The 25,484-nt window shown below is 37.0% G+C and overlaps 1 protein-coding gene across 5 annotated transcripts in view; it reads right to left on the bottom strand.

Annotated features, from left to right (window-relative positions):
• Nucleotides 1–25,484, bottom strand: part of tmem44 (transmembrane protein 44) — a 59,088-nt gene that overhangs the window by 26,215 nt on the left and 7,389 nt on the right. For all 5 annotated transcript variants that reach the window (XM_039766145.1, XM_039766136.1, XM_039766126.1 and 2 more), the window contains exon 2: nucleotides 1,349–1,478. In XM_039766145.1, coding sequence (XP_039622079.1) covers nucleotides 1,349–1,478 — 130 coding nt within the window. The remainder of the gene's footprint in view (nucleotides 1–1,348; nucleotides 1,479–25,484) is intronic.

Raw genomic sequence — 25,484 nt, forward strand, 5'->3', positions numbered from 1 at the left:
CTGAAATGCTGTGTTCCTTTTACGCCAGATGTAACGGGACATTTGCCTTCCAAAAGTTCAACTTTTGTCTCATCAGTCCACAAGGTATTTTCCCAAAAGTCTTGGCAATCATTGAGATGTTTCTTAGCAAAATTGAGACGAGCCCTAATGTTCTTTTTGCTTAACAGTGGTTTGCGTCTTGGAAATCTGCCATGCAGGCCGTTTTTGCCCAGTCTCTTTCTTATGGTGGAGTCGTGAACACTGACCTTAATTGAGGCAAGTGAGGCCTGCAGTTCTTTAGACGTTGTCCTGGGGTCTTTTGTGACCTCTCGGATGTGTCGTCTCTGCGCTCTTGGGGTAATTTTGGTCAGCTGGCCACTCCTGGGAAGGTTCACCACTGTTCCATGTTTTTCCCATTTGTGGATAATGGCTCTCACTGTGGTTCGCTGGAGTCCCAAAGCTTTAGAAATGGCTTTATAACCTTTACCAGACTGATAGAACTCAATTACTTCTGTTCTCATTTGTTCCTGAATTTCTTTGGATCTTGGCATGATGTCTAGCTTTTGATGTGCTTTTGGTCTACTTCTCTGTGTCAGGCAGCTCCTATTTAAGTGATTTCTTGATTGAAAAAGGTGTGGCAGTAATCAGGCCTGGGGGTGGCTACGGAAATTGAACTCAGGTGTGATACACCACAGTTAGGTTATTTTTTAACAAGGGGCAATTACTTTTTCACACAGGGCCATGTAGGTTTGGATTTTTTTTTCTCCCTAAATAATAAAAACCATCATTTAAAAACTGCATTTTGTGTTTACTTGTGTTATATTTGACTAATGGTTAAATGTGTTTGATGATCAGAAACATTTTGTGTGACAAACATGCAAAAGAATCAGGAAGGGGGCAAATAGTTTTTCACACCACTGTAGCTGTTATACAGTATAATAGTTTGATTATCATGAGAGTTACAACCCACAATAATGAGTAGGAAAAATTAGGATGTGAAAATGAAAGATTATATAGAAGACATAGGACAAAATCAAAATATTTACATTATGTGAGAAAAATCAGCATCCTGCTTCTGGATCCTGTATTATTTCTAGTTCACTAGGCATAGAATAAAAAGGTAAAACCACTCTCTGTTACTAAGACTGTAGTCAGAGATCTAGGACAAGCTATATAATTAGATGAGACGTTTAATTAACAACATGCTTCATATCAAGTTAAGAAACAGTCTGGAGTGAAAGCCTGCAGCTGCAGATACATGCATTTTTAGTAAGATCCACAAAAACAAATATTTAATTAATGTTAAAAATAGATAGATAGATAGATAGATAGATACTTTATTAATCCCAAGGGGAAATTCACAACTTACCTGTATGGTCAATTGGTTGGCTAAGAGAGCACCCACTGTGTTACTTAGGTTTCCAATGAAGCCATACACAATACAATGCACAGAGATACTGTAATGTTTTCCTTTTGTTCTAAGAAGCTGAAAAAGCAGCCTAACAGGAAGTAAAAAAGATATATTCTTAACTACAGATATGCAACAAGGGTTAATCGTTCTAATGAATAAAAAGAAATAATTTGATAACATTTGATAAGGCGACTAATAAAATTTGATTACACATTCTTAAAAATGGACCATGAAATTCTAATTTTAAATTCAATATGCACGTAAAATTTATCTACATAAAAAATCTGGCTTAATGTATCTTTACTTAATGCATAGCATTTTAGATGCTGAATAATATTCACTTTTCTTTATCCAATTGTGCCTTTCTTGAAAAACAGAATTGGACATTTTATCTTTGGCTTGAAAAATGTATATATTTTAAATGTTTCCTCCGTGACCAGTGCCTCCAATGTAAAATGCCAGTGAGCGAAAGATATTTTTTTGAATTTATAGAATACAATTTTGCATGGTGAATGCATATATATCATGTTTGTGAAGAACTAACTTCAACTTGAAAAATAAATGTATCCTTTGATAAAAAGGTATTTGAGCAAGTTAACTGTATTGTAACACTAACACTATTATACTAAAATTGACCAATATGAAAAGCAAAAATTGGCCTCATAATATATTTAAAAGACAAACTGGAATTTATGACTGCCTCTTTCCAAAGAGGCGCACAATACAAAATACAGTAAATCTAAAACAGTTGACATGAAAATAGCTATAAGAAGAGCATAATTACCCAAACAATTTTCGGATTCAGCGGGTTAGAAAATGGATGGATGGATGGATTTCTTAGTTCCTTGTCATCTTACCTCGCTCTATTTTTACAAATTCCTTTGCCCAGCAGGGGGCTGTCTACCATCAACTATTCCTTACTATAAATAACAAACAAATAACAGTAGCTACCATGCTTTTGCTACCTCTGAACATCTTATTAACAGGATTTTGCTTTATTCACAACAATTGGAATCATCTGTTCAAGGACTAAAAAAAAATGAAAAAAATGTAGGACAAGGACAGAGTTGCTTTATACAAAGGTGTGCATAATCCATATAGATCTGAAAAGAAGGAACTCTTGTGGGGCTCATCACTCAAAAATGTAGGTCAATACTGAAGGCTGCTATTGTGTCGCACTATGTGTCATGTGGCCTTCTGAATATCGGTCAGCAGTTGGATGAGGTCAGCCTGATGAATCGCTAACTAATGCACGTCAACCACTTCAACCATGAAAAATTCAAAGCACTTATTCTCTTTTGAAGTATAGCCTATATTTTATGTAATCAATGGTTTAAAAAAACTGACACACATTTTCTTGTATTCAAAATATTTATACTTACATAAGCAGTTAAGGTTCCAGTTTTAAATATGCAAACTTAATTTTCAACATGTCCTTTAAAAACTGAATTACAAAACCACAAATAATATATGCCATAGCTATAGTTTCACTTTTGACAAATGAATACTGTGCTAACAACATTAGACCATACAATCCCCAAACACTCCAAACTCAGTTTAATTTAAAAATGACCCTATCAATTCTACTCATTAACTTAAACCACCTGTTGAATTTAGTAAGTTAAGCTCCCTAAATTTCCATTCTAATTCCATTCTTATTCTGATTCTCTCTAACATGCCTACTGTACAGAGAACATTGTGACAAAAACAAGCCATTCAGGCCAACAAGCACAACTATCAAATTCACCTAGTTTGCCTAAAATAACATTGAGTCGAGATGTCATACAATCTAAACACAACCAGGCTTGACTTGTACTCCTCACATCGCAATATTTAACCTAACACCCCATTAGATTTCTTAATCATTTCTGTGCACTGTTTGGATCTAGACAGTGATGAGCCCACTATGGCTCCTAGGTCCATCTCATAAGGTGTAGTTTTAAGTTTTTGGACCTTCCATTGTGTGTTCAAATCTAATATTTTTACTTCCTATATGTAATACTTTACATTTACTTACATTAAACTTAATCTGCCACAAATCTTCCCAAGTCTGTTTGCTATCCAAGTCTCTCTGTAACAATTTAGCCAATTACACATTATTTGTCTGTCCATCTAGTTTGGTACTATCGGCAAACAGAGCTTATTGATTATATTCTTGTCCAGACTGTTTATGTATATTAAAAAGAGCAGCATCCCCATCACTAATTCCTGGAAGACACCACTTTTAACATTACTAAAAGAAAATGTACCCCCACCATTACCCTTTGCTTCCTGTGTATGAGCCAATTTTGTACCAACATCATGCCCTATCAAAAGCCTTCTGAAAATCAAGATATAAAATATCTTATGCACCTCTCTGATCATAAGATTTAGCTGTTTCCTCATAGAATTCCAACATATTAGTGAAACATGACCATGTTGAGTATTTGCTAATGCTATTCTTGTCATGTGTTGCTCAGACTTTTCCTTTATACTTCCTTCCATTACTTTACCTGTGATGCATGTTAAGCTTACTGGCCTAAAGTTACCATCTGGAGGAATTTCCCCGGTGTGCAGAGAAAGTGCAGAGAGATTCGATAACTTAATAAACACAGACCTGCCTAAAGAATAAACTTAGTTATTGCACAGTGTGTATTTAGACAGGAACCACTTCTCATTCTCCACTGGTTATGTGTTCTTATCTGTGAACTTTATACAAAAGGTACAGATTAGCAAAAAAAAAAAATCAGCAAACACCAAAAGATTAAATCACTCCGCAGCCTTTCTTAACTCTACATATCAAGTATATACTTTTAATTGCATGTGTTAATCAACAGGCACCATGCTGCCTTTCAGCACAATGAACAGATGGTATATACATCCATATAGTGTACATATATACACACGTACATACAAACATACAGCGGGTTAAAAATGTATCCAGACCCCTACACTTTTTGCACACTTTATTCTCTTATAGATTAGTTTTAAATTAATCATTTGCCATTCCCGCCCATTAATCTACACTCAATAACCCATAATGACAAATTTAAAACATGTTTTCGGAAAGTTTTACGGATTCATTAAAATACACAAAATTCAAATCTTTAATTTATATAAGTATTCCCTTTGTTTTGGTACTCTGAATTGTGCTCAGATGTATCATGTTTGCTTTAATTAGCCTTGATGTGTCCAGAACTTCATTGGAGCCCACCTGTGGTAAACTGAATTGACTGGACATTAATTACAAAAAGGCACAAACCTGAGTATATAAAGTCCAACAGTTCACACTGCATGTTAGGACATATATCAAACCATAAATTTGGACCTCTATGTAGACATCTGTGATAAAATCGTGGTGAGGCATACATCAGAACAAGGGTCCCAAACCATTTCTTAAGCTTTAAGTGTTTCCAGGAACACAGTGCCATGTTTCAGCCAGCATTTCTCCCCTTGCTGTGGTTCAAAGTTGTGTTTCTTGTCTAAATTTGTATCATTTATTTGTATTAATGGTTCTTTTGTTTATTATGTATATTCTTTTTGTTTATTTGATTATGTCCCAGGTGTTTTGTGGGTGATTTCGCAAAGGGCCACCTGCCAATCACCACCAGGAACTGCCCTCCACGCTATATACTGAAGGGCCTTCCATAGTTCCATATTCAAAATTCATAATTAGGATTTCTATATACTAAACCATCACTTGTTATGCAGATTGGTAAACAGTCTTCCTTCACAAACAATGTCTGCATACACTGTAAAGAAACTATTTTTCATCACCTGCAGGTTTGTGTGTTTCTCTGAATTTAGAAAAGATACACATTTTCTCTTTGAACCTCCAGTGACTGAGGTTCCTGCTAGGTCTTACTTTTGCATAACAGTGATTTACTACTGTCATAAGCATGGAGCTTAGTTAATACTTAATATAGACTTCAAACTAAAGTTTAACTTTAAGTTCATCATTGCCATAGGTATCCAGTACAATGAAATAAATAAAATGGGAGAATATAAACTAGTAATAAATTAGACAAAAAACAGCACAGCACAAAATTAAACATTTTTAAAAATGTAAATGTAATTTTTGAAAAATTTATTTTAAAATGTAATTTAGAAAAATGTTACACAAATAGTGTACTGTATACAAGTACACATAATAATATAACATATCCACTCTAATGCATATAAACAAATAAAACTTTGGCTATTTTAAATGGTTTGATGGGGCACCCCTGTTGTTGTGATGTGAGATTTTGCATATAAGTTGATAAATATTTTGTATGTCTTTATTTGTAACTTAGGCAAAGTAATGGAATATTAGTGTTACATTAGTGAGAAGCATTCATGTTTACAACCCCACCGCCGAACCAGGAATTTTACGACAGAGTTAGGGGGGAAGTGCCTTAAACCAGTTTGGCAAGTGTTTCTCTGCTAAAGTCTTTCAACCCCCATAGGAATGCCAGGCTGCCTAACTGCCAAGCTTTACCTTAACATATGGTTTTGGGGGATGGCAGGTGTTAAGATGTTCTATTCCCCCATTGGTCTGAAGTATGACTGTTTGGAACTGGTTTATATCAGAAGCCTTTAAGCACCATGGTGCCCTATTGGCTCTAGGGGTTGGACAGAACATCTATAAATTTGCTGGCTTTGCTCACTCTGTCTCTCTTACTAACATCTGATGAAGGAGCATCTCTCTCTTTTACCAAACTGATGAACTGAAAGGTCAACACAATGGAGAGCACAGCTCGGCAGCCATATTGAAACAGGAATGCGGCCTGTTCTGAAGTAAGCTGACCATAAATGATGCCTTAACTAGAGACATTTTAAGTAACTAACAAGTCTGTGTGTCGCCTGAACAACACATCACCATTTAATCAGGTTGTATGGTTGCCAATATTCAAATGTACTTTGCATATTCTTATTATTTATGAATATTATCAATAATACATTGTTTAAATTGTAACGTCTTTTACTACACCTAATTGACTGAGGTTATAGATGTAGAAGGGAAGGTGGGGAGAAGTTATATACTATAATACCTTATAAACAGTGGTAAGTCTGTGAGATTAGAGGCATTCTGACAAAGGCTACATATTAGTAATACAAAAGGGGAAAGCAGAGTAATATATATCACTCTACCAAGACAAAACACCTGTGAAACGCTCTCAATTGGAAAAAAAACATTAACTTCCAATTTTATAGAAAAAAAATGGTTTTATTATAAAAAAACATAAGCTGTGGAGCACAAAAAATCATCGGAGCAATACAGAATCAAAACAAACCTAGCTAACTCTGTAGGACAAAGTGGGCATTGCCCATTCTGCTAGGCTTTCGTGGCACATGAGGACTTTGATGAAAGCAGATTTATCAAGGATGCAGGCATTCAGCTGTACAAAACCCCCACTTGCACCCCAAACAGTGACTGAACTCAAGCTTGTATGTACCAGGATCTGCCTGGACTTCATGTGACAACAAAGGTGTAAATCAGAGGTGACCTGACGTCTCTCCAGAGGCCCCTCTGTAGACCTCTTGAGCCAGAAAGTGCGAAATGGACACAGGCAAGGACAAAGACCTAAAACTGAAGGAATGATGACTATGATGGACAGAATAACTTGCCTATTAAAAGATACTGATTTTGTAACTGGAAGTGATTTTAATCCAATCAGGTCTCTTAAAGTGAGTGAAAAGTAGTGGGAAGAAGCAAACTGTAGAGAGAAGTTCAGTGATTCTTTATTGACACTGTCCCTGGGATTGTGTCGCTTGGGGACTCTCCAAAATGACTATCTGAAACTTGGTCTCTAAAACCCTCTCCATAAGGAGCTGAAAAGGTGAAATTCTCTCCTTTTTGTTGACCTGAAGCTGAGACCCAGTCTGTCAAGCCAAAGCTGCATGCCAGTAGACTGACAAAGCTGGGAAGCCATGACCTCAATAAAGGAACTTCAGCATCTAAACTCCTCAGCCATAATGATTTTTGTATAAATCGCCTTGCTTGCCAGCCACTTCGCATCTCTGCCGCTCTCATTGTGAAGAGGGGGGCTGAAAGCACCCAAAGGAGATGTGGTTGCTCCTCTGAAACCACTTCTTAAACGGTGATACAATGGGAAATAAATAAAGTTTTTTTTTTACGACCTCTTTGCTTGATCAGCTGCTGGCTTGCTGCTGCTGTCGTGCCACGTAATCTGCATCTCACACGGTGCTTCTAACATTTAAAAGCCTGTACAGCAGCTGTCCTACTCTTTGTGTCTTATTTCCGTTCCTGGGCAGGGTTAAATGCCCGGGGCACAAAAGTCTCATCTCGCGGGATGTGAGTTCTTGATATGTTTTAGTTTATAATTTAAAAATGGAATAAGTATCTGAAAATCTAACAACATCACATTAATGTTTGATAAATTCTGAAAAGAATGATACCAAACATATATATGTAGGTTTTAAAATAAGCCCAATTTAAAGCGTGACAAAAAATGTGACATAAAAACATCAGCGTTGCACTTTTAGGCTTAGGAATTTATATATACAGTATAGAGTAGATTATACAAGTGTAGTATACATTATCTAAGGTTTAAAATGGAGGCAAAAGGAAAATAAAAAAATAACATTGGCATTAATCCATTTAGTGTTAATAATATGGGCTACAAATACTATATCAAAGTAAATCTCTAAGTCTGTGATCACTGCTTTATGTCTCTAAAACACATTATAGAGTGTTTCAAACTGGGAGGAAATGCCATTTGCTGTATACAGTAGATCACACTCAAACTATTGATGACAAAATTGAATTATAGCACAGTTGGTTGATAACATTGATAGCACTTAAAACTTACATATGAATTGTATCTAGTATCATACTCTACCTTTCATGATAGTTATAAGGAAACATTCCGCTTGTGAACAAAGATGCATCAGCAAAGTAATGCAAAAAAGACAACATAAATAATACAAGTATATGATGCTAGACTAATAACAAATTGTTGAAAGTACTAGTAGTAGTAGTAAGTATCACCTAGTGTACCTTTTACCCTGTGCCATCAGTTCCTGAAACTTTGTGGAAAAAACTTAACGATAATGACTGTTAAAGTGGAGTTCTCTATGAAGCGATCTAAATTAATTACAAATACCCAAAAAGCCCAAGTCAGTATTTAGTAGATGCAACTTTTCTACCCATGATAGCCTTGAGTCTGTTTGGACTGGTCTCTATCATCTTTGCACATCAGAACACTACAATTGTTCCCCATTCTTCCATGCAAAACTGCCCTATCAGATTGTTTGGGGATCAGGAGTGAACAGAATTTTTCAAACCAGCCACAAATTCTCAATTGTAATGAGATTTGACTTAGCCACTCCACTACAGCATTGTTGTTTTTTAGCCATTTCTGTGTAGCTTTGGCTTAATGCTTGGGGCCATTGTCTTGCTGGAAAAAAAGTCTCCCGTTTTGCTGCATTTGAAAACATGCCACTTAGTCTGATGGCAAAAAGCTCAATTTATGACTCATCAGACAAAAGAACCTTCTTCCAGCATGTTTCAGAGTCTCCCATGTTATTATGTGCATTTTTTAACAACGGTTTTCTCTTTGTCTTTCTCCCATGCACCTGAATGATACAAAACATATATATGTAAGCCACTGTATCTTGTAACTTCTTCTGAGATACCATAGGTCTTTTGATGGCCTCCCTCATGAGCTTTCTTTTCGCATGATCACTCAGTTTTATTCAGACTGCTGTAGTCAGATTTACAGTAGTATCATATCTTCCCATTTCTTAATGGTTGATTTAACTATACTCCAAGAAATATTCAGAGACTTGTGCCATGACTTGTGCTATTAATCACCTTTACACTAAGTTGCTTGGAGTGTTCCTCTGTCTTCATCATGTGGATTAGACCACAATACTAACTTACCACAAGTTGCACCTTCCAGATAAGATGCATTTACACTGGTCAAAAGTTTTAGAACACCAGTTTTTTTTTCAGATTTAATCAGTTGAAATGCAATGAATGAACTAAAATGGTGAAAAGTTAAGTGGTTCACTGCCAGAGGATTAAATTTAAAGTTTAGGTTATACACATTTCAGAATATTACAAATTGGCCTTCTTCAGGTAACAACTAATAGGAAACAGCCTACAGATGTTCTGCAGCAATTAAAGTAAATTAAGCCTTGCAAGTTGAAGCAAACAATTTGCACAGAAGTCCTAATTTCTGTTGATTACTTAAAAACCCTCTGTCTGTCTTAAAACAGAATTGTAAGACTATTTTACTACACACTCTGAAGTACTACTTGGACAATATTACAATGTAGAAAGTTGTAAATTCCAGTGATAATGGCAAGAAAATTGCAATTAACAAATTAAATGAGACAGCATTATTACCCTTAGAAGTGTAGGCCTTTCATATAGAGAAACTGCCAACAAATATTCGGTTCATCATGCAGGGTGTTTGTACACTGTTGAGTTGATGAAAGGATGGTTCCCTGGTGTGTGACACCAACTGTCAAACATAGAGGACGACATCTGATGGTCTGGGGATGTTTTTCTGGAGAGTTTCTGGCATTCTAAATCAAAATGTTTACCACAGTTTGGCTGTCATATCAGCAAAAGCCGGCTACTTTGATGACTTTTTTCATTTTCCATTGTTTACATTAAGACATTAAACTGCATGCACTCCCATAAAAACTGAAAAAATTGGAGCTGTTCTAAAAGTTTTAAGTAGTAATTGATTTCAATCAATAAAAACTCCTTGACTACAGACAGGTGATCTTCATTAAATTATATGTGTGACTTCTAAAACCTATTAGATGTACCAGTGATGATTTACATGTGTCATATTAAAGTTTTACATTTGTAATTATTTTAGACCACTTTGCAAGACCCATTTTCACGTTGACATTAAAGAGTCTTTTTCTGTTGATCAATGCTCGAAAAATCAAGGTTAAATTTACTGTGATTCTCTTCTCTTGGCACGCAGACTTATTCTGATAAACTGGAAGAACCCAAACTCTCCTCTTTTAAGTCAGTGGGAAACCGATGTGTTATATTATTTGAAATTGGAAAAAATCAAATACTCAGTTAGAGGATCCGTACAGACTTTTTTCAAAACATGGCAGGATCTAATCAGTAATATTTTAAAATAAGTTTATAAAGCACAGAGAATTTATTAATTCTCTCTCAGGGGTGGGGATCAATCTGTTCTTAACATAATTCTTTTTTTTGTAAAAACTTGATTGCTATGTATGGATTGTAATAAAATTAATAAAAAATAAATAAATAAATAAAAATAAATAAATTTACTGTGATTCAATGTTGTATAACAATAAAATGTGAAAACTCCAAGGGGTAAATACTTTTTATAGGCACTGTAAGTCAGGATTTAGTTATCGTAAAGTGATATGATAAACATGTTGAGGGATGTTCTTTATGACATTTCAGAAATAAAATGGATTTAGCAATACACTTAGATAAACAGGCCAATAAACGTTTTTTGAAAAACGAGAACCCTTTCATAATGAGAGACACAATTATAAAAGTATATTTTGCAGCTATAAAATGTCTCTACTACTCTAATACTACCACCATAAAAACAATCACACAAGGCAATTGTTCAGATGTTCATTTCACTATTGCTGAACCACATCTTAAATCACAGTGAATAGTGGATAACAGATTTTAAATTAGCATTATTCAAAATGTATGACAGTTTAAATTATTTTTTGACTATTAACATACCAATTCCTCTTTCATGGTATGAAGCCAATTAGATTAAAAGTCAGTCACTCAAAGAGGAGATGGATATGGTATACATAATTAGAAGTTTACATTGGTTTTGACCTTGCTGTATTTATTGACGTAGATCATGACACTGGCTCTGTTTTGATACTTTGATTTCTGTTTTTTTTTCCCATTTTGGATGCCACATTAAGGTTTTTTTATATTAGACATGGTATTTAGTCTCTGCTGTTCTATTACTATTTTAAAGCGAATTCCCACCTTAAACAAAAATTGATACTCAGTTTTAGTTATTCATTACTGTTTCAAATTTAAATATTTAGGTAACTGTAGATAAATACATATTTGTATGATCAACTCATCTCCAGAATATGTGTACCAATGTGTGTACATAAAGCCACTGGCATTATTCTTCCAATACCAGTTTAGAACCCAATAATATTCACTTTCTTACTGTATAATGCTATTGCACAAGAGCAAGGCTGTTTGAAAAAACTCACCATATATATATGGTGAGTATATATATATATATATATATATATATATACTAGCAAAATACCCGCAGTTCGCAGCGGCGAAGTACTGCCTTAAAATTTTTATTAAGAAGAAAATTAAACCTTTTTAAACTGAGGGAAAATATACCAATAATTATTTGTTAAGGATCTCTTTGTATGCCATATTGTGAGTTCGGCCCTCCAGTTGTAATATGACCAAGCTGTGCGCTGAGCTTACTCTTGAGCATGCAACATACAGTTGGCCATGTGAACAGTAATCTTGTTTCAAATCTCACAGCTTGGATTGCTGCTGTCATAATTGGTTTGAGTTTCATGGTTTGTTTCAATTACGTCAGTATTTGCAGGACTTGTGTTGAAGTGACATTCAGCATCTGTCAAGCGTTGTAAGCATACAACCGGTTTCATTGATAACTTCACATCCAGCTTTTGTGAGTTTAAACATTCATAAACATCAAAGTGTCCTCTACTGAAATCGTCACCTGTGAGTCTAAGATGTTTAAGAGGCACGGGCAGTTGTCGAAAGGTGTAAAATATTTGGTCATTTCGGTACACTTGAAAGAGACATCCGAACAATTCAGCGGCAGCGGCAGCCATCAACTCACATGCAGAACCGTAGGTGAAGTGCTTAAGCATTTCACTCTTATAGTGCTCCTGTGTAGTATAATTATCTCCTGTACCATCATCAGTCCACACCTTGAACCTGTCCCAGGCATTCAATACATGAGACACAATGTTCCTCCGGATATCAAGAGTGAGCCTGATATGGCAGTGCAATATGTAACACAGAGAATGGAAAAGGTAGGTGCCATCTCTGGGCATTGAAACCACTCGGTAAGTGACAGTTCTTTGATCGATGGTGATCACCTTGATAGACATGTTAATGGGGGTATGGTTGGAATGATAATGGAAATGGGTACCTGAACAATGTAAAGTAAGTCTAAAATACCTACACAATAACTATAATTGTAATAAACTAACAATAAAACAGCGGAGAAGCCGTGGATTAAATAAAAAGACTGTAGTTATCAGCAGGGAGACGTGAATCCCGTGGCGAAGCAAGGATGGGAATGTAGAGACCGGAGTGACGGACGGCTTTATATAGGCAGGCAGCCAACAACGTGGGAGGCGTTGGGATGGGGGACCCAACGCCGTCTCACACAGTGACCGAGCTGCAGGCTATGGACGTATATGTGTAAGTAAGTAAGATTCAGTTAGCGTTGGGAACCCGCGTACCAAATTTCTAGAAGATGGTCCCATAAGTATCAAAGACTGTTGAAAAGTTCAATATGGCGGCCGACAGTAGCATCATACCACTAAAATAAGTACGTACATCGGTTTTGGTTAGCACAGGGAAGCCACCTGTGAAATGAAACCTGCTTAACTTTTGTAAGTAAGCTGTAAGAAATAAGCCTGCCAAATTTCAGCCTTTTACCTACACGGGAAGTTGGAGAATTAATGACGTTGGAAAGTTCAATATGGCGGCTGACAGTGGCGTCATACCACCGAAATAAGTATGTACATTGATTTCGGTTAGCGCAGGGAAGCCACCTACCAAATTTCGTGAAGATGGGGTCAGCCTTCTACCTACACGGGAAGTTGGAGAATTAGTGATGTTGGGAAGTTCAATATGGCGGCCGACAATGGCATCATACCATCGAAATAAGTACGTACATCGGTTTCGGTTAGCGCAGGGAAGCCGCCTACCAAATTTTGTGAAGATGGGGCCGTAAATAAGAAAGTTCAACATGGATGATGTTGTCAACCGTTATGACCGTTACATGTAGAATTTCGAAATGAAACCTGCTTAACTTTTGTAAGTAAGCTGTAAGGAATAAGCCCGCCAAATTTCAGCCTTCTATCTACACGAGAAGTTGGAGAATTAGTGATGAGTGAGCAAGTGAGTGAGTCAGTAAGGGCTTTACCTTTTATTAGTATAGATGTGTATATGTATGTGTGTATATATACACAGTATATATGTATATATATAGCATATATATGTGTATGTATATGTATATGTATAAATATATATGTGTATATGTGTATATATATGTATATATATGTATATATATATATGTATATACTGTATATATGTGTGTATATATATGTATACTAGCAAAATACCCGCGCTTCGCAGTGGAGAAGTAGTGTGTTAAAGAAATAATGAAAAAGAAAAGGAAACATTTTGAAAATAACGTAACATGATTGTCAATGTAATTGTTTTGTCACTGTTGTGAGTGATGAGTGTTGCTGTCATATATATATATATATATATATATATATATATATACACATACACATATAAACATATATATATACATATCCATACATATATACATATACACATATATATATAAACACACACACATATATAAACATATATATACATATACATACATATCTACATATATACATATATATATATATATATATATGTGGAGGATGGCGGTCGCTTATCCCGCCAATACCCCAAGCGCCAGGTGGAGCCCTCCTTGCAGCATGGAGGTCCCCAGAAGACCAGCAGGGCATCATGGACAATGTAGTTTTTATGCACCACCCTGCTGGATGCCATGGGGGCCACGAGATGGAGCTGCAGGGAGGATCGAAGAGTTCTTCGTGCCCTATGACCCGGAAGTTCGTCATAGGAAGAGCAACGGGCTTCCGGGTTGAAAAAAAAGTACTATTTACCCTGACCCGGAAGGAATAAGGACTTGTGGACTGTTGGCTAGGAACACTTCCGGGTCAGGGAGTATAAAAGGACTGTGGGAGCTCCCAGACGGGGAGCTGAGCTGGGTGGAAGGGTGGCAACGCGTCTGGGAGCTGGAGGATTGTGGTTTATAGTGATTATTGAGCATTTATATGAGTATTGTGGAAGAGAGTGTGCTTTGTACACTGTGGCAACAAAATAAAGTCGATTTGAGGACTTTTACCTGGTGTCTGGAGTCGTGGACAGGGGTTCAAGGGAGCGAGAGCGCCCCCTATCTACCACAATATACATATATATAAATACACTCTTTGGGGTGTGAGCAACGGTTGCTGGGGGTGCCAGAATCCATCAAGGAAGAAAAATGAAAAACATTATTTGTACAAAATCTTAATTTATTTATCCATTCCTAAATAATTAAATGGGCAGGCTATTTCGTATCAGTGCAATACGCTGCTTGTTAAAACGGATGACTCCCGCTCTTACATGCAAGTCTGCGTGGATATTATGAACTATCGTATCTGTTCAAGTTCTATTTAAATTTTAAATCGAAGGAATTTTTATTTAGTTGACAGAAATGTCTTTGGTAGGAATGTAAGTTAAATGTAGGCATCATTGCATAAATTGTTCTTCACCATAGACATGTAAAGAGTAAATTCGCCTTACATTCCAACCAAAGATATTTGTGTCGACTAAATAGAACTTGAAAAGATATATTTTTTCGAATGTGATCGCACAATTCAGATCGAGTTGACGCGCACTACATCGAGCTCGCGTGCTATTGTGGTTTCGCCTGCGTGCCTCAATAAATCACCCTCCCCTCGCTCTTACTTGTTTACCGTTCATCTAATGATTACACTGAGTATGGCTTTACCAAAACAATCATTGATGGTGAATAAAGTATCCATTATTCATAAAGCTTCAATTGGTGATCTGTCTTTCGGCGTTAACTGCATATTTTTTCATACGTCTCAAACCAAGGGGATGCAAGGGTAAAATGAATCGGGAAGCGCTGATATATATGTATGTGTGTGTGTATATATATGTATGTATATATATATTGAAATAGTTTTACTGTGAAATAATGCAAAGAGTACACGACACGTGTTTCGCCCTAATTTTGGGGTCATCAGGCGTACATACTCAGTGCACCCCCTCTTGGGAATCGAACCTTGGCGCTAGAGGCGATGCCTCTTCCATTGCGCCACCGGGTGTGATTTGTCTATTTGAGAGTATATAGATCGGGGTATCTATACTAATAAAAGGCAAAGCCCTCACTGACTGACTGACTGATCACTAATTCTCCAAGTTCCCGTGTGGGTAGAAGGCTGAAATTTGGCAGGCTCATTCCTTACAGCTTACTTACAAAAGTTGGGCAGGTTTCATTTCGAAATTCTACGCGTAATGGTCATAACTGGAAGCTATTTTTCTCCATTTACTGTAATGGAGTTGAGCTGGATGGCCGGAGTTTCGTGTGACATCATCACGCCTCCCACGTAATCACGTGAACTGACTATCAACGCAGTACGTAGAAAACAAGGAAGAGCTCCAAAAAGCGCTAAAGAAAACATGCATTGTATAATTGAGAAGGCCGTGAAACAATAAGAAGCGAGCGAGTGACATTTACAACCATATTCATGAGTGCTGCTACTTCGGAAACAAAGCACGGAGTAAACTTAAACTTTAAATTAAGTTCATAGACAGGCTGCCGCTGGTGTTTGTCATGCCCACAGTAATGCGGGATACAAGTTTAATGAGAGGACGCAGGATATAAACGAGAGTTTTGATCACTTTGTAACTAAGTTAAAATTGCAGGTGAAGGGCTGTGCTTATGCAAATTCTGAGAGACTGTGTTTGTGGGGGATTGACAGTTAAGGCGGGTGGGGGAGTTACGTCATCAACTCCCCTCCCATTCACCTCATTTCACTCTGAGCTGAGCTCTACGGCTAACGCTGTCTTCCGAAGCAACTTTGTCACACTGCCACCAAATACTCACAGAAAAATCCACAAGTTAATACACACCCTGTCTCTAGAGTTTCTCCACACTCAATGTATTCCTCGCGTCCCCTTTATACCCTCTGATCTCCGATTTCAATTCAGATGCCTCCAATTTCCAGTAAGACTCTGCTGCGCAATGACAAGTAATAAGTCTCAGGGACAGACCCTACAAAACGATGCCATTGATTTCAGGTAAGATTGCTTTTCTCCTTGACAACTATACTTGCATTCTCAAAAGTGACCTCGCGCAGCTTCGTCATATTACAACTGGAGTACAGCCAGAAACTTTTAAGTGCCGGGTCTTACTTAACATTAAATTAAGCCGTGGACATCGCAACATCACACAAGAGAGCAGCTCACGTGAACTTACTGAACGCAGTACGAGTGATCACTTCCATGCATCAAACCTGTTCAAAAAACGCATTACACAATTGACAAGGTGATGGCTTTATATGGCATTCGTTTATAAAGCAGCGAAGAGGCTGTGTGAAGGCAGCTACACAGAAAAAGCACAGCGCCACACTCTGAATGTATTCCTGGCATCACCGTTAAACCCCCTGATCTCCCATTTCAATTGAAATGCCTCAAATTTCCAGTAAGGCTCTGCTTCGCGATGACAATTAATAAGTCTCAGGGACACACCCTACAAAAGGTTGCCATTGATTTGAGGCAACATTGCTTTTCTCCTGGACAAAACTAGACGTTGCAACCAGAGTGCTGAACTGAAAACGTGATATATAAAGAGAACTATAATAATCGTAATAAACGAATTCGATTCCCAAGAAGGGGTGCAGTGAGTGTGTACTGCCTGATGAGCCCAGAATTAGGGCGAAGCACGTACAAAACTATATGTTGCATTCTGAAAAGTAATATATATACAGTGGTGTGAAAAACTATTTGCCCCCTTCCAGATTTCTTATTCTTTTGCATGTTTGTCACACAAAATGTTTCTGATCATCAAACACATTTAACCATTAGTCAAATATAACACAAGTAAACACAAAATGCAGTTTTAAATGATGGTTTTTATTATTTAGGGAGAAAAAAAAATCCAAACCTACATGGCCCTGTGTGAAAAAGTAATAACTGGTTGGGCCACCCTTAGCAGCAATAACTGCAATCAAGCGTTTGCGATAACTTGCAATGAGTCTTTTACAGCGCTCTGGAGGAATTTTGGCCCACTCATCTTTGCAGAATTGTTGTAATTCAGCTTTATTTGAGGGTTTTCTAGCATGAACCGCCTTTTTAAGGTCATGCCATAGCATCTCAATTGGATTCAGGTCAGGACTTTGACTAGGCCACTCCAAAGTCTTCATTTTGTGGAGATGCTGGTGTGTTTTGGGTCATTGTCCTGTTGCAGCACCCAAGATCGCTTCAGCTTGAGTTGAACAGATGGCCGGACATTCTCCTTCAGGATTTTTTGGTAGACAGTAGAATTCATGGTTCCATCTATCACAGCAAGCCTTCCAGGTCCTGAAGCAGCAAAACAACCCCAGACCATCACACTACCACCACCATATTTTACTGTTGGTATGATGTTCTTTTCTGAAATGCTGTGTTTCTTTTACGCCAGACGTAACGGGGCATTTGCCTTCCAAAAAGTTCAACTTTTGTCTCATCAGTCCACAAGGTATTTTCCCAAAAGTCTTGGCAATCATTGAGATGTTTCTTAGCAAAATTGAGATGAGCCCTAATGTTCTTTTTGCTTAACAGTGGTTTGTGTCTTGGAAATCTGCCATGCAGGCCGTTTTTGCCCAGTCTCTTTCTTATGGTGGAGTCGTGAACACTGACCTTAATTGAGACAAGTGAGGCCTGCAGTTCTTTAGACGTTGTCCTGGGGTCTTTTGTGACCTCTCGTCTCTGCGCTCCTGGGGTAATTTTGGTCGGCCGGCCACTCCTGGGAAGGTTCACCACTGTTCCATGTTTTGCCATTTGTGGATAATGGCTCTCACTGTGGTTCGCTGGAGTCCCAAAGCTTTAGAAATGGCTTTATAACCTTTACCAGACTGATAGATCTCAATTACTTCTGTTCTCATTTGTTCCTGAATTTCTTTGGATCTTGGCATGATGTCTAGCTTTTGAGGTGCTTTTGGTCTACTTCTCTGTGTCAGGCAGCTCCTATTTAAGCGATTTCTTGATTGAAATAGGTGTGGCAGTAATCAGGCCTGGGGGTGGCTACGGAAATTGAACTCAGGTGTGATACACCACAGTTAGGATATTTTTTAACAAGGGGGCAATTACTGTTTCACACAGGGCCATGTAGGTTTGGATTTTTTTCTCCCTAAATAATAAAACCATCATTTAAAAACTGCATTTTGTGTTTACTTGTGTTATATTTGACTAATGGTTAAATGTGTTTGATGATCAGAAACATTTTGTGTGACAAACATGCAAAAGAATAAGAAATCAGGAAGGGGGCAAATAGTTTTTCACACCACTGTATATACTTATACATATAATGTGTGTGTATATATATATATATATATATATATATATATATATATATATATATATATATATACTGCTCAAAAGAATTAAAGGAACACTTTTTAATCAGAGTATAGCAGAAAGTCAATAAAACTTATGGGATATTAATCTGGTCAGTTAAGTAGCAGAGGGGGTTGTTAATCAGTTTCAGCTGCTTTGGTGTTAATGAAATTAACAACAGATGCACTAGAGGGGCAACAATGAGATGACCCCAAAACAGGAATGGTTTAACAGGTGGAGGCCACTGACATTTTTCCCTCCTCATCTTTTCTGACTGTTTCTTCACTAGTTTTGCATTTGGCTACAGTCAGTGTCACTACTGGTAGCACGAGGTGATACCTGGACCCTACAGAGGTTGCACAGGTAGTCCAACTTCTCCAGGATGGCACATCAATACGTGTCATTGCCAGAAGGTTCCCTGCACAGTCTCAAGGGCATGGAGGAGATTCTAGGAGACAAGCAGTTACTCTAGGAGAGCTGGAGAGGGCCATAGAAGGTCCATAACCCATCAGCAGGACCAGTATCTGCTCCTTTGGGCAAGGAGGAACAGGATGAGCACTGCCAGAGCCCTACAAAATGACCTCCAGTAGGCCACTGGTGTGAATGTCTCTGACCAAACAATCAGAAACAGACTTCATGAGGGTTGCCTGAGGGCCCAAATGTCTACTGCGCCCTGTGCTCATTGCACAGCACCGGGGAGCTCAATTGGCATTTGCCATAGAATACCAGAATTGGCAGGTCCACCACTGGCGTCCTGTGCTTTTCACAGATGACAGCAGGTTCACCCTGAGTATATGTGAAAGACGTGAAAGGGTCAGGAGAAGCCGTGGAGAATATTATGCTGCCTGTAACATCGTTTAGCATGACTGGTTTGGTGGTGGGTCAGTGATGATCTTGGAGGCATATCCATGGAGCGACTCACAGACCTCTACAGGCTAGACAACGGCATCTTGACTGTCATTAGGTATCAGGATGAAATCCTTGGACCCATTGTCAGACCCTACACTGGTGCAGTAGGTCCTGGTTTCCTCCTAATGCACGACAATGCCCGGCCTCATGTGGCAAGAGTATGCAGGCAGTACCTGGAGGATGAAGGAATTGAAACAATTGAATGGCCTTCACGATCCCCTGACTTAAACCCAATAGAACATCTGTGGGACATTATGTTTCGGTCCATTAGGCACCGCCAGGTTGCTCCTCAGACTGTACAACAGCTCAGGGATGCCCTCATACAGATCTGGGAGGAAATGCCACAAGACACCATCTGTCGTCTCATTAGGAGCATACCCCGACGTTATCAAGCATGCATACAAGCTCGTGGGGGCCACACAAGATACTGAAAAGCATTTTAAATTGCAGAAATTAAGTTTTTGAAAAAATGGACTAGCCTGCCACATCTTCATTTCACTCTGATTTTAGGGTGTCTACACAATTGAGCCCTCTGTAGGCAGAAAACTTTTATTTCCATTAAAAGACTTGGCATCCTTTTGTTCCTAAGACATTGCTCTGTCGTTATTTGTATAGATATCAAACTTCATATTGAAGCGGAGAAGTAGTGTGTTAAAGAAGTTATGAAAAAGAAAAGGGAACATTTTAAAAATAACGTAACATGATTGTCAATATACAGTAATTGTTTTGTGAGTGGTATGAGTGTTGCTGTCATCAAGGATTTGATTATCATTATTTCTTTCAATCAGGTTCGTATTTGTAGGATGTGTTGTGTTCAAGTTACATTCCGTGTTTGTCAATCGTTGTAAAGATAAGAGGTTTCATTAATCAATTCGTTTCTTACTGCATCAATAAACAGCTCGTCTTCTTCTTTATCTGAGACGTGACACACTGCATGCACGGGTTTTTTTTTACACTGTCTTCCTTTAGCGGGACATTGACTTTTTCCACAGTCTGCTTTGTTTCCACAGTAGTTGCACTTATGAATATGCTTGTATGTATCAGATGCTTCATATTTTTTTGCTGCCTTCTCAATTGTGTAATTCAGTTTTTGTTCAGCACTCTTTGGAACTGTTGCTTTTTGTCTGTGCACTGCGTCAGTTCATGTGAGCCGCTCGGTGTACATGCATCGAAGGTTCCCAGCTGTGCTGGTGCCATCTCGTGCGATGTCCACGGCTGTATTTAATGTTAGTTTCTCTCGCAGTTTCGCTGAATTTGTGCCAAACACCACCCTGACCATCTCATCTTCATCTGCATAAGCACAGTCCTTCACCCGTGAATATTTAGCAGCAGTGTTTCTATTGGATTGCCGCTGATGGACGGCCTTATATGGGCAGGCACTAAATTACGTGGGAGGCGTAACTCCGCCTCCCACGGCCATCGAGCAGACATCTATTATAGTATATGGACGAAAAAATAGGTTCCAGTTATGACCATTACGCGTAGAATTTCGAAATGAATGATGAGTCAGTGAATGAGTGAGTGAGTGAGTCAGTGAGGGATTTGCCTTTTATTAGTATAGATATATATACTGTATATATATATATATGTAATATTATTTAGAGATACCATAACAGTGTTATCTATCCTGTCAGAAACACTTAATCGGAAGAGGAGACTGAGTAGTTTAGGGCACTCCAACAAAGGAAAGCTATACCTTACTGGCATCAATTTAGCAAATGTGATTTGTTTTATAGTCACCAGAGTGACATTTTTATTTTGTTATTAAAAAGTTAGTTATTGTTAATGAGGCAAATAAGGCCTTTAACAAATGGATGGAAATCCTTCCAAAAGTCCATAAACCTGGATTTCTTTCAATGAACCTTCAATTGTGTTACTATTATAAACAATTACTCATTTTGAAACTTACACTTTTCTAGTTCTAGATAGTTCTTTTCTTTGAAGAAACAACACAACAATTATAAGTGATCCCTCACAATGTCAAACCTGTGCCTTCCAGATCTTTTGATCTGATTCTGGCAACCCATTTGTGGTGCCCTGAACATCCATTTTTTCACTAAAACCGATTTTATATTGAGTGGCTATCTTAACCTCTAGTAGGGATGATCTTAACTTTGAGAACAGATGACATTAGGATGTTTTTAAGGGTAGTGAACAAAGTACTGTACCTTAAATGTAGTGGAAAATTCATTATAGTCAATGGTGAGTTAAAACCTACCCAAAAGACATGGTAAGGTAAAAGATTTTTAGAAATTCTTTTCTAAAGAATCTTCTAAAAGATTTTTTACTTTGTTAATTTGAGGAAATTTAGGAAAAGTCACAATGTTTCATCCTGTACATTTGAAATGTAGGGTGCTTTTACTGATTTCAAACACAAAAACTAGTCACATTTAACTAAAATACACTGTCACCATGAAAGCAAGAAACATCCAGGATATGGCAAAAGTTCATCACCAGTTTTCTGTCCATTTCTTGAAGGCTATAAGCAAATTTAGTTTACTAAGACAAACTATTGCTGGGCTCGGTACTGGTGGTTCTTACATACACCAAGATGCTATAATCATAATTAAAATGTATTCTTTATGATCATCAAAATAAACAGTGAAAGGTGTTGCTATTTAATGAAGAAGAAAATTGCAACAATTGGCAATATTATGGGGCAAATTAAAGCCTAAACAAAATTTTCTGCTATACATATATTTTTGTGAATGCATGGCTGGTTACTTTATTGTGATTGTTTATTTCCATTCTTTATTGACTTTCATAGTGATTTTAGTAATATTATAATCAGAAACATATTAGTATTTAATTTCTTATGTTTTTTGTTTAGTTCTGATGTGGTATCAATTTTTATTCCTTTTTTGAAACCTTTTCCATGTTTTGCAGCAGCTGCTGTCATTTTGTTTTTATGCATTCCAGCCAATGTATTCTGCACATGTAAGGCAGCAAAGCATTCATTCTTTGAATACACGAATGAAAAGTATTTTTAGAGACTAGTGCTCAAACAGCATCAAAAAAGAAAACAATTAAAGAAAGAATAATTTAGTTTTGACTCATTTTCCTTTGTGTTAATTTGATTTGGGTTCAGTAATGTGAAGAAAGATATGTAATAATATCAGTGCACTTCCAAACTGCCTCATGTAAATATTAATCTGTACATGGCCCTAGTTTCCAGATTAATAAATGCAAACATATATTGAGTAAAAGTTGTGACACAAGTTTCTTTATTCAATTTTAACTGCGTAGTCACTTTTGATTTGTTAAGCAGGTTTAGGAGGAAATTAAAATTGCAAAGGCAACATGAGAAATTTATCATTGTGCCTTCCTGTTTTCTTTATAAACAATACCAATGCCTGCTCATATTACACTGTTAAAAAGTTAAGCAAATATACACATTTTGACACCGGGGTGGGTCGGTGGGTCAGTGGAGCATAGCCAAACCAGTCCCACCAGATGGAGCTGTTGAACAAATTAAATGATATAATTACAATTTATTATTACAGTATTTTTTTTAGCAAACTCAACTTTGTCTTTTTAATCATGTTTTTCTAATGTCCTATCATATGTTCAAAATATTTTCTAGAAATTTTACTTATTTTCTTACAGTCTAGTCTTCTTTCCAGCTGATCAACACTTCAATGTTCTATTCTATTCTAGTCATACCTTACAAAATTTCAGTTTTACCAAAGGGCATAATGGTTACAGTACTTATTCATCTTATTCGTGATGGGAAAATGAGCACTGCTACAATATATTTTGCTTTAATTGTTCATACTTAAAGAGTTTAACCTTTTCCCTGTCAGAGTTATACAGTATAAGCCGGTGATGAGTTTACTAAAAGTGCTATACTATCTGTTATATTAAACATTGCCTTAATAATTCAGAATAAAGAAGGCATTATGCTGATCAGATTGTGGCTGTAGAGAATCGTTTGATATTTACTCATTGCCATTACTGGCAAGAACATGGAAAAAAGAAGACAAAGTAAAACCCCTACCTGAAAAAGTAGCTTTGGTATGATGATCTGGCTGTTTCAAAGAAATATAGTCCAGTAGTGTGGAGAATTTTTTTCTTCCTGCTACCAGATAAAAATGTATTTTATGTCAGTGATGTTTTACAGGAGATCCATGAGTTTTGTGTGTATTTAAAGTAAGTTGTAGGTTTGAGTAAGATTGGTATATTTTTAAAAGGTATAGTCATGGTAGAATAATTTTCTCATGAACCGGTACTGTTTATATGTTTGTTGTTGGCATGTAGTGTATACTTTTATAATAATAATAATGAAAAACTTTGTTTCATTGGTTTACAAGCTTTGCCCTGCATCCACCTTATGTGTTTAATTTTACATTTTTCAAGGATTCCTTGGTGCGTTGACTGGTGTGTAATTGCAATGTGTTGTTTTGTGAATTGGTACTCCTATTGTTTTTACACTTAGGTTTATGGCCTTAACCATATAAGCCGAGCCCTACTGTTTTGGACCTACTGGTGGGAACGAACATTAATGCAAAATTTAAACAAAAACTGAATAAAACCATGTATTCACTCACTGCTATAATTAAAACATTGTTTTGTCATAATAATGTCATATTGCATAACTTAATAGCACATTGCAATGTTTTTTTTCTTCCTATAAATATAGCCAAATTGCTGCATAATAGCAACACCTGCATCAAGCCCTCCAGCTCTCTTGAATGTCCCTATTCAATTATGTACAATTTGACAGACAGACTACTATATACTGCGGTGGGCTGGCGCCCTGCCCGGGCTTTGTTTCCTGTCTTGTGCCCTGTGTTGGCTGGGATTGGTTCCAGCAGACCCCCGTGACCCTGTAGTTAGGATATAGTGGGTTGGATAATAGATGGATGGATGGACTACTATATACTAAATGAGAGGGGTGTTTCAGCTTTCACTGACACCACATTCTATTTCTATGTTTTCCACTTTCTATATTTCAATTTTGTTTTTTGCAAAGACATTTTGAATCTTGCAGTTATTGGTATTGTAATGTGGATATACACAGACCACGGATTTTTCAATAATAGATATATATGCTATGGATATTTATTTGAAAACAGTAAAAACAAAGAAAAAGAATCATGTTTTTTCTAATGCTTCAAAATAGTAAAATAGATATTTCATAGCATTTTTTTCTGGGTGTTACTGACACATAAAATGATACTTGTATAGACAAACTGTGATTGCATTCACTACACTTTTGGCACGCAGACTTATTCTGCTAAACTGGAAGAACCCAAACTCTCCTCTGTTAAGTCAGTGGGAAACCGATGTTTTATACTATTTGAAATTGAAAAAAATCAAATACTCAGTTAGAGGATCTGTACAGACTTTTTTCAAAACATGGCAGGATCTAATCAGTAATATTTTAAAATAAGCTCTTAAAGCACAGAGGAAGCAGTTATTTCTGTATTTCTTTGTCTTCTGCATTCATTTCTATTGGCTTATCAAACTTATTCATTTATGTATGTTTACAAGCCTTAAATTTTACGCTGTTTGCTTTGCTCTCTCTCTCAGGGGTGGGGGTCGACTTATTCTTATTTGTACTTTTTGTAAAAATTGATTGTTTTATTGATTTGATTGATTCAACATTATTTGTTAACAATGTTATTATATTTTGCAACTCATTCTGCTGAGACACGTGTACAATATAAGTAATTCCTCAGATGTAAAATTATGAAAGAAAAATGTCTGACCTTCATTTTGAGGGTTAGAGCATGAACATTGAGTGAAGGATGATTAAGTTATTATCAGAAAATAGCCAAAAATGAGGTTGAGTGT

The sequence above is a fragment of the Polypterus senegalus genome, chromosome 1 (assembly GCF_016835505.1).
Source record: "Polypterus senegalus isolate Bchr_013 chromosome 1, ASM1683550v1, whole genome shotgun sequence".
Classification (NCBI taxonomy): Eukaryota; Metazoa; Chordata; class Cladistia; order Polypteriformes; family Polypteridae; genus Polypterus; species Polypterus senegalus.